General features: G+C 36.2%; 1 protein-coding gene across 8 annotated transcripts in view; it reads left to right on the forward strand.

The window, feature by feature from the left end:
• Positions 1 to 16,108, forward strand: part of EHBP1 (EH domain binding protein 1) — a 323,665-nt gene that overhangs the window by 252,765 nt on the left and 54,792 nt on the right. For 5 of the 8 annotated variants that reach the window (XM_045549702.1, XM_045549704.1, XM_045549701.1 and 2 more), the window contains one exon: positions 9,487 to 9,634. In XM_045549702.1, the coding sequence (XP_045405658.1) occupies positions 9,487 to 9,634 (148 nt within the window). The remainder of the gene's footprint in view (positions 1 to 9,486; positions 9,635 to 16,108) is intronic. The other 3 variants (XM_045549705.1, XM_045549706.1, XM_045549703.1) reach the window with 1 other exon arrangement.

Consider the following 16,108-nt stretch of genomic DNA (forward strand, 5'->3'; position numbering starts at 1 on the left):
CAGAATTCTTTTTTTTTCCTTTCCTTTTTTTTTGTTTTGGTCAATTCTGAATTGCCTAATAACAGAGTCTTGCTTCCTGTCCAATGATGAAAGGGAGGCAGTCAAGTTTTCTTTTTTCTTAGTTTACTACAAAATTGAGGAATTTCATGGGCCATTTTGAGAACAGAATCCTGTGAAATACTAGCGGCACTAAATAAAACTCTTTTTAAAAAAATAGTTACGTTAAAATTTATTTAGCCCAATTAATTAAAGTCCATTTACTAAAACCATATGAAACACTGAAGACAACACAAGTAAACTCAGGATGTTGTATTGCTGAGGAAGGTAAAGGGCATGGAATCTTGGGTTTGTTGGTGGAAATAGAGTGCTTTGTTCTGTTATAAACACAACTTTACAAAGAGTAAGGATGCAAACTACATTATTTGAAGTAATATATTTTTAAAGTTACGTTGAAGCTTCATGGAAATTTGTGTAGATGTGTTTTTTAAATAGAAAGATTTATCAATCTGTGTTTTTCAGGTGATTGAATAAAAATATCTAATGTTATGAAAGACACCCTTGGGTGGGTAATGATCTCAGCAGCTACACTGACAGTTTCTCATGTTCTAATTCACCTTCACAAATCCATGGCACCATTTTTTACCTAAAGTAATGTCAATCGGTGACATTGCGGCAAGTATAAAAAGGACCCCCCATGGCAGCCATTTTTATTTGATTCTTAAGATCCAAAGGCTGCTGAAAGAACAATTGAATAAAGTTGAGGATTGGAGAAGCTTGATTTTCTTGTTCTCTGTGAAATGAGACTCTAGTTTTTTTCTTCCCCTTCCCCTTAAAAGCAGAAGTCTGCTAGGGGGTTGTAGCTGTGTCAAAGCCGCTGGGATGCCACTGCTGATCACTTTAATTACTACGACTAAGGAGGATAAAATTAAAAGTAGCACCATTGAAGCAGTGGAAGAAAGCTTGCCTAGATGTCGGTGAACTGTGAAATATAAAAATTGCATACCAATACATTTTTATGGAAAGGAAACAAGGAATTACATTACTTATTCTTGAAGAGTTTGTCCTTAAATTGTCAAGTTTTACTAGTGCATCTATCTATAGCAGTTTGTAGACCATTTCAGGACGATAAGGAAAATAGTAACTTGAAGACATGCTGTGAAAGGGCTAAATATTATTTCAGTTTATGTCCAAAGTGGTTAGTTCTGATCCATCTTTTATATTTGAATATCTTAAATCCATTGTATTGAAATATGGTCTCCTTTTGTACCATAACAGGACTTTTGCTGTATCCTGAAGATGTTAGCAAAGAGAAAAGCAAAGCTAAAAGGTGTTACATTCATCACTTTTCTAAAGGCTTATAATTCAAGGTTGGGAACTTAAGTTTTACATGAATATAAACAAATTAGTTTCTCATCATCTGTACATATTCACTAACACAAAGGGAAATTTAAACTGACTTGTATAGCCCAAGTGTACATAAAGAACAGAGATTGTAAAAAATCAGAATAACTGTAAGGTCTCAGAAAAATGCTCTGAATACCAGTTATGTAATAGATAGGACCAGTGTTTTGAAATCAGATACTGATTTTAATTCTTACTTTGCCATTTACAAGGTGTATGACCTTGAGCAGTGTATTTAAGTGAGATTCAGTTTCTACCAAATCCAGACGATGGTAGCTATCTCACAGTGTTGTGAGGAGTAAATGAGACAACATATACACATGTGTAAAAACACTGTGCACAGGGCACAGAACTAGTACTTACTAAAAAAATTGTTCTAACTTGTAAAAAAATAGTCACGGGAGAGAAGCCTCCCCAAAATACATCTTCCATCAAACTCTCCAAAGAAAGAGAGTCTTACAAAAGCTAAATTATCCTATACAACTCGGTCTAATTCTAAATAATACTATGTAGAAAAAGGTGAATGTCATTAGACACATTATTAAAAATAGGAAATCTAACTTCTTCGATTTATTTTATTTAGACTAAGTGAGTTAATGAAAGATATATAGGTCTCCTATGTATTCGATTTTTGAAGTTTCCTTGTAATGATGCCAGTCTTCTAAGTTACCGTACTTCTGCAACCTAGTGAAAAGATTCTTGTTTTTTTTTTTTCAGCAGACGGGGTAAGCAGATGATTTATTTATAGCTATGCATCATTATGTTTTTTTGAATGTAGAGTGCGCAAAGCAGATAGGAAAAACACAAAGATTACAGCAAAAACTTTAAATGGAGCCTACATATAAAATTAAAATGAAGTAGTTTTACTTACGATGATCCTGGAGACCAATAAACTGGAAATTAGTGCTATCAATTAAACTAAAATTGGTGGTGTAATCAATTGCTATAATTACAAGCTTTTCCTTCATGACCTTAACAATTAACTTTTATTTTCTCGGTTGGTTTTTTGTCTTAAGGGAAGTTAAAGGGTGAGAAAACAAACAATGCAGATATGCCATCCCACTGGAGAGCTCTAGGCCCAAGCAAAATTGTCTCTGTGGTGTTAGGACATTAGTAGAAAAGTAAATTAAGGCAATCTGATAGGGAACTAGAATTCTGTCAATCAGGCTCAAGATTTTGTGCTGTGTCCATAAACTTTGTTTACTGTAGGGTTTTATGAGTTGTAACCTGCCCTTGCAGTCTGTTAATGAGGCTAAATCTTGCTACTTGAGAATTGAATTACAGCACACCTCTGGGCTAATGGTTATAAACAGAAAGTCCCATTAGGGCTGCATTCTGATTTGTTCATTTGCATTTTTTCTATTGTATGGAGAACAATGATGGGTAAGTAAGTACAAACAAACAATTTACATGGAAATTGATAAAATGTCCCTAATTAGTATGTAGAGTTGGTTTTATTAATGATTGCCTATTTAAATTGCACTCTTGGTAAGCTCTCAGAAACATTTGCAGATGGGAGTATTATTGAGGGGAGGATGAGGTCAAGCGGAGGTGATAACTTGTGAGAAAAAAATAAGGTTCCCATTTCATATTCAAAAAAGTAGAATCACTTATTTCAACTTAGTTAAAATGACTCAAGACCATTTCATCTTAGTTTGAATCACCAAATTCTAGCACTATAAGAAATTATTATTCACTTAGTGAAATTCACATAAACTTAGTTGCCTGAGGCATATTAAATAGTGGTTTTTATTAGTGCTCTTAACTTTTCTTAAGTTAGAAAGATGAAAGTTTAGTAAAAACACAGTTTTCCTCAGTTGGTCATGTAATTTGATACTTTGGGGATCAAATAGTTGGTGGTTAAGAGCAAGGGCTCCGGAGTCAAACAGACCTGGGCTGAACTCCGGCTCTGACATAAGTTCTGGCTGTGGGACCCTGTGACTGTAAACATAAATATTCTCCTTGGTGAAAATAGAGTGTGAAAATTAAATATCATGTATAAAGCTCTTTGCACATGAAAGCTCAGGAAATATCAGCAACCATGACCAAAATCATTATCAAGACTGCATCTTCTTTTATTCCTAGTATTTTTTTTTTTTTTCTTTGAGACAAAAGTCTTGCTCTGTCACCTGGACTAGAGTGCAGTGACCTCATCATAGCTCACTGCAGCCTCAAACTCCTGGACTCAAACGATCTTCCTGCCTCAGTCTCCCAGAAGGTGGGACTGCAGGTACATGCCACTACTCCCAGCTAATTTTTCTATTATTTGTAGAGACAGAGTCTCACTCTTGCTCAGGCTGGTCTCAAACTCCTGACCTCTAGTGATCTTCCCACCTTGGCTTCCTAGAGTGCTAGAATTACAGGTGTGAGCCACCGCGCCCAGCCTATTCCTAGTATGTTTTCCAAGTTCAGAAATATTTATAGTGGACAGAGGATTTTTGTATATTATTCTTGAGTCTTCCTTCTCATTTTGCCTACTACATACTGCTCCTCTGCCTACAAATAAGTTTGTCTTCAAATGCTAAGAAAATTTCCCTTTAATATTTAGACTTCTCTTTGGCCCCCACCACAATCCATACCCCAGGAATCCTTCCAGCTTATTTCTTTCCTTCCTTCTCTGAAGATTCTCATTCTCGTCTCATCTTGTCTCGTCTCTTCTCATCTCTTCTTTTCTGCTTTCTTTTGTTTTGTTTTCTTTTCTTTTCTAGACCCACATCTCTCTTTGTTGCCCAGGCTAGTCTTGAAATCCTGGACTCAAGCAATCCTCCCACCTCAACCTTCCAACTAGCTGGGATTACAGGTGTGCGCACTGAGCCAAGGTTCTTTTTTAAAAATAATTTTATTACAAGAGTAGTATATGTGTATTATAAAAAATAAGAAAATGAAGACAAATAAAAGAAAATTAAAATATCACATTTTGATACTCAGAAATCTCTACCGTGGCAACATTATGTATACCCTTCCAAATCTTTTTATATACATATATATTTTTATATGTATATTTATTTTGCCAAAATAACAAAATGAAGTTACTGCACAAACTTTTTTTTCAGTCAAGTTTCATTTCCTTTCTGTTAATACTATGATCCTATTCAGATTTCTCTAATTGACTCAGAAATATCCTTTACAGCTGTTTTGTCCAAACTAGTATCTAACCTAGGACTATACCTTGCATCTGGTTGTTAAGTCTATTTTGTTGTTGGTGGTGGTGGTGATTGGTTAGTTCTTTGTTGTTGTGTGTTTGTTTGTTTTCCTAACTCTGACTCGTTAAAATGACCAGGTCAGTTGTCCTAATATCCTACCTTCTGGATATGTTTGGTTTCTTTCCTGCTACATCATTTATCATTTCTCTATCCCCAGTGTTTATGATAAACTGGAAATTATATCTAAAGGCTTAGTGGATTCACTTTAAACATTTGGAGTAGAATATTATAGGCCATGTGTACTTCATGTGCTTCACATCAAAAAATGTGTAACATATGGTTCACCCAACATTAATGTTCTTAAAACCAACCCTTAGATTAGTATAGTCCCTATTCTCTGATCTAGTTCTGATCTCTTCATTTACAAATTAGTTTTTCCCACTTGCAATTAAAAGTAATCTCTGTGGTGTTATTTAAGCATAAGTTCCAATTACTATTGCTGTATAACAAACCACACCAAATTTAATGATGTAAAAAAATGTCTTGTTATGATGCTCATAGGTTATGTGGGTCAGGACTTCAGACTGGGCACAGTGGGGATGCTTTGTCTCTATTCCACATTGTCTGAGGCCTTAGATGGATGGACTTGAACAGTTGAGGCTGACTCAAAATGGCTAGAGGCTGAGATTATCTGAAGCCGCCTACATTCCCATGTCACCTGGGCCAGGACAAGAGCAAGGCTGAAGTTGGCTGGAACTGTTGACTGGATCACCTACATGTAACTTGGGCGTCTTATAGCATGACTCCTGGGTTCCCAGGGAGAGTATAGAGCGCAAAAATTTCAAGAGAACTGGGCAGAAAGGGTATAGCTTTTTTTGACTTAGCCTTAGAAATCACCTGCAACACTTCTGCAAAAGCTGACCCAGAAAAATTAAACTCCACCATTTATTGAGAGAATGGCAAAGTCAAATTGCAGAAGAGCATGTGGGATGAGAGAGACTATTGTGGCCATCTTTGGAAGATACAGTCTGCTGCAGCATTATGGGAACATCCAGTTCCCCATCAGACATTTACCTAAGAGCTTTAATAACAGTTGATAATCCATGCCAGAATCATTCATTATGATTTGCAAAGTGGTGTTTTTATAATTCTACCCTTTTTGACATTTATTAGCTGTTTTTATTTTGTTTTTTCATTTTGTTGGGGCGGGGGGGGCATTGTTTTTGTTTTTACTCTGTTGCCCAGGCTGGAGTGCAGTGACACGATCATAGCTCAATCTCCAACTTCTGGGCTCAAGCGATCCTCCTGCCTCAGCCTCCCAAGTAGCTAGGGCTAGAGGCAAGCACCACCATACCTGGCTAATTTTTTTAATTTTTTTGTAGGGATGGAATCTCACTGTGTTGCCGAGGCTGATCTCAAACTCCTGGCCTTAAGTGATCCTCCTGCATAGGCCTCTCAAAGTGCTGGGATTATAGATGTGAGCCGAACTGGTATTACTTTATAAAGTAGAGCTTCGTCTCATTGATTGGGACTATTTAGTTACACTAAAATTCAGTTCCCTCTAGAAAGACATGATAATTAATTATTTTCCTTTAATTACTAATTTTCAGGAATTATTTCAAAAGCTTCCTCAAATGGTAACAAATGAGTTTTTATATCCTTCTACATTTTGTATTTATTATATTAGACTTGAATTTTCCTTGATTCTGTGTGTGATTTCAATGATTCAATTCATTGTGGTTATTGTTCTTTTTGATTCTGAAATTGTCACAGTTTGTCCACTGGGAGCTTCACACTGTCCCTGGATCCATTTGACACTCCCATTAATCTATCCCCATTAATTTTGACAGCTTTCTTGATTTCTGGCCATCTCAAAATTTGCAAAAGAATTGTCTAGACTTGAGTTCCACCCATCCGGTTTCTACTCTGTCCCTAATGATATTGTTCACCAAGCTTGATTGCCCTTTTTAAATTTTCAGACTCATTAACCTCTAATATTTGCTGCAACTGATTACTCCTTTTCTTGAAAGCCTCTTTTATTATACTTTGGTTCTCATGATACGTCAGTGTTCTAGTTCTCTTTCTCTTTCCATACCCTTTTCTTTTTGTCTGAATATAGATAATTTCCATGTTTTAGTCTGTGGCCCTCTTTTTTCTTTATATTACCTCTTCAAGTGCTTGCATGTATTCCTAGAACTTCATCAGCTCTTTAGTCATGGTTTGACCTCACATCCTAGTACCCATTTCAGTTCTCAACTACTACTAAAATCTTTAGTTAGATGTCCTGCCAACTTCTCAAACCATCTGTCTTACCCAAACTTCCTCTCTATCCCTTCTTAGAGCTCTTTTAGTTTCTCTATTTCTGTTATTAGCACCACAGTTCTACTAGTTACCTAAATTTAAAACTTCTGAATCATCTTTTTTCCTCCTTCCTCATCTAATCTGTTATCAGGAATTGGTGCAGGTACCAATTCTACCTTTAATATGTTTCTTACATTTGGCCGGGCGCAGTGACTCACGCCTGTAATCCTAGCACTCTGGGAGGCTGAGGCGGGATGATGGCTTGAGCTCAGAAGTTCAAGACCAGCCTGAGCAAGAGCGAGACTCTGTGTCTACTAAAAAAATTAGCTGGGCATGGTGGCGTGTGCCCATAATCCCAGCTACTCAGGAGGCTGAGGCAGGAGAATTGCTTGAGCCTAGGAGTTTGAGGTTGCTATGAGCTAGGCTGATGCCATGACACTCTAGCCCAGGTGACAGAGCAAGACTCCGTCTCAAAAAAAAAAAAAAAAAAAAAAGTTTCTTATATTTGTCTTTTCTATTCCCATTGCCACCATCCTGGTCTTGTATCTCATTACAGTTTCTTTGGGCTCTTAGAAGAGCTTCCTAAATAGCCTCTTGCCAGTCCCTCTATGTTAACCTATCTTATGTACTGTTGCTAAATTAATCTTTCTTAAATACACCTCTGGTTGGTCTTTCCCCTAGGCTTAAAAAAGAAAGAAAGACAGGCATACACATAAAAATAAAAACAAACCTTTAGTGGTCCCCACTGTCTTTAGAATGAAATTGAAGCATTTCACCCTGTTGGACAGGGCCTTTACAGTATCTCTCCAACTTTATTTTTCTTGCCTTGTCTGTCACTATTTTTGCCCTGTGTTCAGGAAAACTAGGTTATGTTCTTTTTCGCCAGTATACTTTCTTGCCTCTATGTTTTTGTACTGTTCCTGCCTCCCAGTCTCTCCTGCATTGACCCACTTAACTACCAACTTCCATCTCTGCTCCTTCCAAATCCTGCTCGAAGCCCAACTCATAAACCATGATGCCATGATGGCTTCTGTTTGTTCCTCAGCCCAACAATGTTATTTCTTTTCTCTGAACTCTTGCAGCATTTTGATCATACCTTCTTATTGTGGCTATTTTATCTTTCCTTCTATACCATAAATTTTTTAAAATATCATACATTTTTTGAGAGTATAAATAATAAATATTAAGTTTTCATGCTTGAAATTGTTGTAACACCTAGTGTGGTACCAAGGTATGTACTAAAGATTGGCAATACAAAGGTAAATCAGATATAGGATTGAACTGAGAGTATACATGGTAAATATTAAGTTTTCCTGCTTGAAATCATTACAGTGTCTAGTGTGGTACCACGATATGTACTAAAGATTAGAGATATAATGGTAAATCAGATACAGTTCCTGGCCTCAAATAGCTCAATTCTAGTGGGAAGGAGGCATCTCCACAGAGTTATAATGTACCTTAACAAGTATTGTTTTAAAAAGTAATAGCACACACACACACACACACACACACACACACACACACACAGAGTACTGTAGTACCATAGAAGAAGTAGCACTTTATTCCACCAGCAGGAAGGAGGGAAGGATAGTCAGGGGAGGTTTGGTGGATGTAAACTGAATCTTGAAGAATGAATAGGTGTTAAATAAGATGAGAAGCACATTCCAGGAAGAGGAAATGACATATTCAAAGTCAAAAGTACAGGAAGCAGAAATGACATATTCAAAGTCACAAGTACAGGAAGCTGTATGATACAAGCAATTCTGTATATATAGATGTGAGGTTTTTAAGGAGGTTGAGAGATGCTAAGGGGAGATAACCCTGCAAAGATATGTAGGGGCCAGATTATTTGGGTCTTTGTTTTACCATAATAATGCCTTATTTTATATGCTTTCCAATTTACAAAGCAATTTCACATTGATTATGTGTGATTCATAATAATCCTTTTTTCGTAGGCAACAACTATCTTAGTTATTTAATTGTAATTTCTAGTTATTTTAAATATTGAAAACTACATTAGATTTTAATTTTTCCTCTCAGTGTACATCTAGGGGGAGAAGAAGTTACCAAAAAGAATTTCTCATCATTACTGGGTTATTATTGTTGGTAGTTTTCAAATCAAAACTGTATACTAACATACTATTCCCACTCTTTACTTCAGCTCCCTAAAAATGCCATTTCCTATACAGTATTTGATCAACATAGTATAGCAGCATTTTCTATTATCAAAGATGTCTTTTAGCCAGTGTTCTATGCCTTTATTAGAAACTAGCAATAAATTCAATTCTCAAAAGAAAGATATTAATTGAAATTCTATTCTCAGCATTGTGAATTTTTTCTGTAAGCCTGATTCTTTTATTAATAATAATTTGTGGTATTTTCTTAGTAATATGTGTTGCCAAACATACTTTATTTTAAATTTTTAATGGACATTTTAATACAATAGTTTGTAAATGTTTTAAAAAATCTGATTCTAGGATGTCTTTTAAAAATGGTGTGACATCCAACTGATATAGAGCATCCTATTTATAATGTGGGCCAAGCACCATGCTGTAAACCAGTTTCTATCATGATGATCAGATTGAAAATGAAATTGCATTTCTGTCAATTACTGAGTTGGCAACTGTTCAATATATCTTAGCAGCAAGATGAAGAGCGACGTCGGCAGCTGAGAGAGAGAGCTCGTCAGCTAATAGCAGAAGCTCGATCTGGAGTGAAGATGTCAGAACTTCCCAGCTATGGTGAAATGGCTGCAGAAAAGTTGAAAGAAAGGTCAAAGGCATCTGGAGGTGAGTTAAAGAATCTTGTATCATATTCTACACACAACCCAGAAATCCGCAGTGGACCTTTTAGGACTTTTTATTCTTACTTCAAAATGTTGCATCAAAAACATAAAGTTTCTAACCTATTGATATGTTGCAAAATACTCAAAGGAGGCATAGAAAATCAGAAGATAACTGTTGCTGTTTTCCACATCAACTTTTTAGCTTACTTTTTAATAACTCAAGAAGTACTCTGTTAGAATATGCTTTAGTAAAACACTGATACCCTGTTTTGTGATGCCCTATGGTGCCTCGTTAATTGTTGTAGGAAATAAGTAAAATACAATTAAGTCCTCAACGTCTAGATCATAAGGCCTGTTAGTGGTGAGCTTTGGCATGAAAGATTTTCAGTTTGAACACAATCTTTAGAAAGTAGCTTTAACAATATTCTGGCAGCATAGCCTGAGATGTAAGAATTTTAACTAAGTCCCGTAGAAATTTTTTCTTAGTCTCCTTATTCTCCTTACTCTGACAGGGTCTTCAGTATCTGCAGAGATTTTTTTTTAAATAAAGACAGGGTCTTATACTGTTACCCAGGCTGGAGTGTAGTCGCGTAATCATAGCTCACTGCAGCCTCAAATTCCTGGACTTAAGCCATCCTCCTGCTTCACCCCCCCAAGTAGCCAGGACTATAGGCATGAGCCACTGTGCCTGGCTAATTTTTTTTTTTTTTTGTAGAGATGAGTTCTCGCACCTCAAGCAATCTCAGCCTTCCTAGTTGCTAGGATTATAGGCATGAGCTACCATGCCTGGCCTGCAGAGATTATTCTAAACTTGGTGTTGGGGCAATGACTATATATATAATTAAAGAGAATTTTAATTTTGCCTGTCAATGTTCAATTTGGACATCTTTAATTTGGAACTTTTTATATTTTTACTTAAGAGGAGTATATTCAAGAGGCCTGTGGGCTTTTTATTTCAAAGGTATATAACCTACTTATCTACCAAAACATGCCAAGTACATGTCCTGAGGTAATCTTAGAATGCTAAGTTCACCCTCAACAGTAAGCAAGTGAGGACTTGAATAAGACCTTAGAGGGCTCAAATAAAGGTAAGCTATTTCTAGGTCAATGATGAGTGTCTTCAAAGTAAATTAAAAATTATTGCTGTTATTTTTAATTGATTCCTTATATTAAAAGTTTATTGTTGTACAATTAGTGCCTAAAAGCATCTAACCTTTCATCCCATAAATCTGAAAGCTTCTTCCCTAAACAGCTGTGTATCTGTATCTCTTGTCTTCTCAGAATGTTTATATCTTACTTAAATCCCTCATCTTACCTTTCCAGCTTCTATTATTCAAAATTTTTATTGCAATTTCTACATTTTCTACTATAGTTTTATAGTAACATCAGTAACTATTCACAGCAACATTTATATAATGCTATGGCAATTTGCTTTCATTTATCACTAATAACAAAATGTTTACCTTATCATAAAAACTCCAAATATTGGCCAGGTGCAGTGGCTCACACCTGTAATCCCAGCACTTTGGGAGGCTGAGGCAGGAAGACTGCTTCAGGCTGGGAGTTTGAGAGTAGTCTGGGCAACATAGTGAGACCCCATGTCTACAAAAAAATTTTTAAAATTAGCCGAGCAGGGCGGTGCACAGCCCATACTCCCAGTGACTTAGGAGGCTGAGGCAGGAGGATCGCTGGAACTCAGGAGTTTGAGATGACAGTGAGCTATAATAAGGCCACTGCACTCCAGCCTGGGTAATACAACAAGACCCAATCTTAAAAAAAAAAAAAAAAAAAAAACCAAAGCAAACAAACAAAAAACTCCAACTATTCTAAGTAAGTTTTATAAATCCTTGTCTCTTGTGTCTCTGAATTATAGGGGAAAAAACCATATTCTTTATCCTCGAGATAGACTGTCCTAAAGCTACTGAAGCTACCTTCCTGTGGTACATAAAGCTATGTAGGAGAACAAGTAATAATAGGATGGAAAGGTATCCTATATTTTTTTCCAGTGGTGAGCAGATAAAAATGCTAAATGAGTTATAAACTCTAGGAAGGCTAATAATTAAAAATCTTTAATTAATGATGTGGGATGGGTCAGCTATGTAGTTGATCCTATCTTTATAATCCAACCCCAGTTGAGGCTAAGCCAGGAAGGCAAAAGAGACTTTGTCAGTGTTACGACCCAAAGAATATCTCCTACTTGGTAAGGAGAGAAAGTGAGGACCTGAATTTGGCATCATTCAACAGTCAAAGTAAATAAAGTAAACAAAGTATAAAAAGGACAAGTTAAGACTGGATCTGTGGAGCTGGCAAGGAAGTTAAGACTAGAACAGGGAAAGCCTGGTGAAATGCAGATGGGGCAGAGTTTGACAGATGACTTATGAGAACCTGCTGAAAAGTCAAGTTCCCTGTTCCCTAAGGAGACCAAAGTGATTACGTCCACCTCTCCCATAGGACACAGCATACCTTGAATGTTGGAAGCAGCCACATACTAGATGGTAGGCTCTTAGTGAGAGCTAAGGTTGACCTGAGACAAGTGGAGCAGGCCTATGCCCTATCCTCAGTGGTGGATCTCGTCCTGTCTTCATAAGGGGATGTGGATCAGTCTAGGTCTACTCTGGCCTCAAGGTCTAAGCTATAGCTATTGAGACTGAGAGTTGGGAAGAAAGCTTTAGGATAAGGGAGAAGGTAAAATTCCTGCTTGAAGTTCTACTGTTCATGCATATGCATTTATCTGTTGAAAGGTGCCAGCCACTGTGCTAGGCCATGGTTCAGCAAAGATCCTGGAAAGGGACAGAGTAAACACTTTAGACTTTGTAGGCCATATGATCTCTGTCCCAACTACTCTACCCTTGTAGCCTAAAGCAGTCTTGAACACGATATGAATCAGTGAGCCTGGCTGTTATTTACTTGCAAAAGGTGGTAGGCTGGATTTTGCCCCATGCCTATAGTTTGCTGACCCTTGCATAGCAAGTTCAAAATTCACTTTGAATTCACAAAGATGTATTTCCTAAGTGAAAATGACCCTGGTGAGGTTGATAAGTCAGGGAGAAGAATTAACAAATTAGTGTCTACTCTTCCAGTGTCTAGTAGGAATCATCAGGTCTGAAAAAAGTAGTTTTGCTAAGGAGTAATGTGAAAGGAAGAGAGAGAAATAATTTGAGACTAGCCCTATTTGGAGTACTAGCGTAGGAAGATTTTAGAAGCAGTAGTCCAGAGAAGACAGTAGTGAAGAGCTGACATAATAAGGTGAATATACAGCCTGGGGAATGTGTTGAACATGACCATGACTCAGACCCACTGCCTGAACTCATTTGAAAAAGCTCTCTTTTTTTTTTCTTTTCTCAAGCAGTAACCAACCTCAGTGGGAAAAGGAAACTTACTAAGTTTGAGATGAGGTATCTTCAGCTTCATGGAATCCACAGAAAATATATGCAGGGTATTTTAGGTCATGTATAACTATGTATTCAAGCAACTTACTTGCATCCTATTGCAACCAATAGCCTCATTCTTGTGTAAATAACAGAATCACACCTGTCCTAGGAGGTGTAGCCTAGGTTTTACTTATCCTTCATTTGATATACTTGTAGGGCTTATGAGAAAAATCAGGTGATAGTGCTATGTATTGCACATGTTTTTCAATTCTTGCATCATTTTGTAGTTGTAGGCTTGTAATGGCCTCATTTTAAATTCTCATTATATGCAACAAACTTGTGGGTTTATTTCATTGTATGGATCTTACCTGGCAAGGTACAGATGTTTGGGAACAAAGTTTAGTGTTTTTATTTTAGTTGTATGGTATTGTGGTCAGGGAATATAGCCTAAATTTCTGGGAATTTAGGTTTAGGAATTTAAGGTTTTATTTTGGCCAAATAAATGTTAAATTTTTGTTAATGGTCTATAGGCATATTTGCAAAAGAGGTGGCTACTTTGTCTTAAGATGATATAATTCATATATATCATATAATATATAACATGTCATATAATATACATCATATATGATGTATTATATGGTATATTATATATGATATATATTTTGTGTTATAATTTACATTTTGTATATATACATTTTATTCCATAGCTTATCACTTTGGCTTGAGTTAGATTAGGATCTTTTTTTTTTTTTTTTAGATTACGATCTTTTAACTTAAAACTGACATTTTTGCGTCTCTTTGTTTGATTTAGATAGAGTAGCATACTTTGTTTTGCATTTCAGATGAACAAAGAAAGTATGTGGAGTTTTTTTTTTATTTGTTTCTTTATTGAGCTGTGGTATTCCTGTATTGCCCAAGCCAATCTTGAACTCCTGGGCCTCAGCCTCCTGAGTGGCTAGGATTAAAAATTCATGCCACTGCACCCAGCTGAAAATGTTTTTTTAAAATTTTGTCCTTGAGAATGTCTGTGTACCTGCATGATCCTTATTGTTTCAGTTATGGCAGTTAGATGTATCTAAATTTGTTGAGCTGAAATAAAATCTTATAGTCTTTAAATAATTTTCATTTTCACCTTATATTAATATATTATTAATATAATATTTGTATTTTCTATCTTTTATATGATTTCTCTAAAATAACTTTAAAAGTTATGAATTTTATGGGGACCTTGGCTGAGTATCTTAAAAATCATAATATAAATGAGAATTTTTTTTCTGAATATGTTTTTAATGATAACTTGTTTCTTTTTTCAAAATTACAGATAGTCTCTCTCATGTTTTTTTTTTTACTGTCACCAGATATCTTGGTTTCATTCAATTTACCTATAAATGAAAAATGTAAGACTTATTGCTATGCTAATCACACTGTTGGGATCCCTATTTTGTTTATAGTGCAGTGTCAACTGGAATGCATTTTCACATTGAGTGCATATCTTATCTCCTTTTACCTTTTCCTGTGCACATAGTACATGGCATACTTGCAAACCAGCTTCTGTTGTATAATGGGTCTCTAGTTTACATTCTGCTTAGCTCAACTACTGGGTTTCCAGGGGTTAACCATAAAGACATTTATATATATTAATATGTAGTATCTTTAAACACACATACATGTGCATGTACACACACATGCACATACACTTTTTTACTCCTGTGCTTAAGCCATCCTCCTGCCTTAGCCTCTCGAGTAGCCAGGACTATAGGCATGTGCCACCACACCTGGCTAATTTTGTTGTTTTTTTTTTTGTAGACATGGAGGTCTCACTATGTTGCCCAGGCTGGTCTTGAACTCCTGGCCTCAAGCAGTCCTCCTGCATTGGCCTCCCAAAGTGCTGGGATTACAGGTGTGAGCCACCACACCTGGCCCACATGCACTTTAGTTCTGCAAGAATACAGTTAGAGCATTTCCATGGGTGTTAGAAAGTGTGTAACATTAACTGTTGAAAAGAACCAGGCATAGTATAAGTGGGTAATGAAAAGAGGTACAGTTTTCTGCATATCTGTGGAACCTGAAAGAACCCATATCTGACCATATTTCCAGACTTAGCTATTCCTTTTCATGCTAATGCCATCATTCTAGTCACTCAGCCTGAAAAGTTCATTGTAATGTCTTACCCTTACTCTTCTCAGTATTGCTTCCAATTATGTCATACCCACTCCCAATTCTTTGATCCTAGGTTAGGCTCTTCATACTGCTTGCCTGGGGGTCATAACAGTCTCCAAACCAGATTTCCTGCCTCCAGCCTTTTGTGTCGACAATTTTGCATGAAGGATGATGTCACATGCATAGTATACTCCCATGTACAATCTCAAGACTACTTTTTCTTTCACATAAGAAAGCATGTGAAAATGTAAGCAAGAGTGATATTATAGAAATAATATTGAAGCTACTCTAATTTATGAAAGACATAAGCTTCAGTGCTTATATTACTACTAATAAATTACATATACCTCACAACTCATTATAATAAGACACTTTGGCTGGAAACTGCTTATGGAAAGTACTATTAAGTTAATTTTCTAAAGCACGGCTCATGATGTTAGAGTATCAGTATCTCTCCATTCCCACCAAGTAAAATTTAAACTTTGCATTCTACCCTTCAGGGCTCTCTACAGTTTTGCCTTTTAAATTTTACCTTCTATTATTTTTCTTTAAGTATGCTTGAGCCAAATAGGACATTATACCATTCTCTGAACATAACCTACCCATACCCACTTTAATGCCTGTCATGTGTTCCCCTCAATTGTACCTCTTGAAGTTCTATACATTTATCAAGACCTAATTTAAAGGTTAACACTTCCAAGAAAGAATTTCTGGAGTCACTGGCAAAGAGTAATTTTTTTATCTTTTCAATTTGCTCTGTACCTTATTTTTACCACATAGCACCCATCCTATGTGATATTAAAGTCACTTGAATGTATACCTCTAAGGCAGAACAAATGTCTTATACAACTTGGTATCTTCTCAACATCTAGCACAGTGTTTTGCAAATTGCATATACTGTACACAGTAGAAGTTTCTTAAATAAATAAATGAATAAATGTTGAATT

Source organism: Lemur catta, chromosome 4 (genome assembly GCF_020740605.2).
Source record: "Lemur catta isolate mLemCat1 chromosome 4, mLemCat1.pri, whole genome shotgun sequence".
Lineage (NCBI taxonomy): Eukaryota > Metazoa > Chordata > Mammalia > Primates > Lemuridae > Lemur > Lemur catta.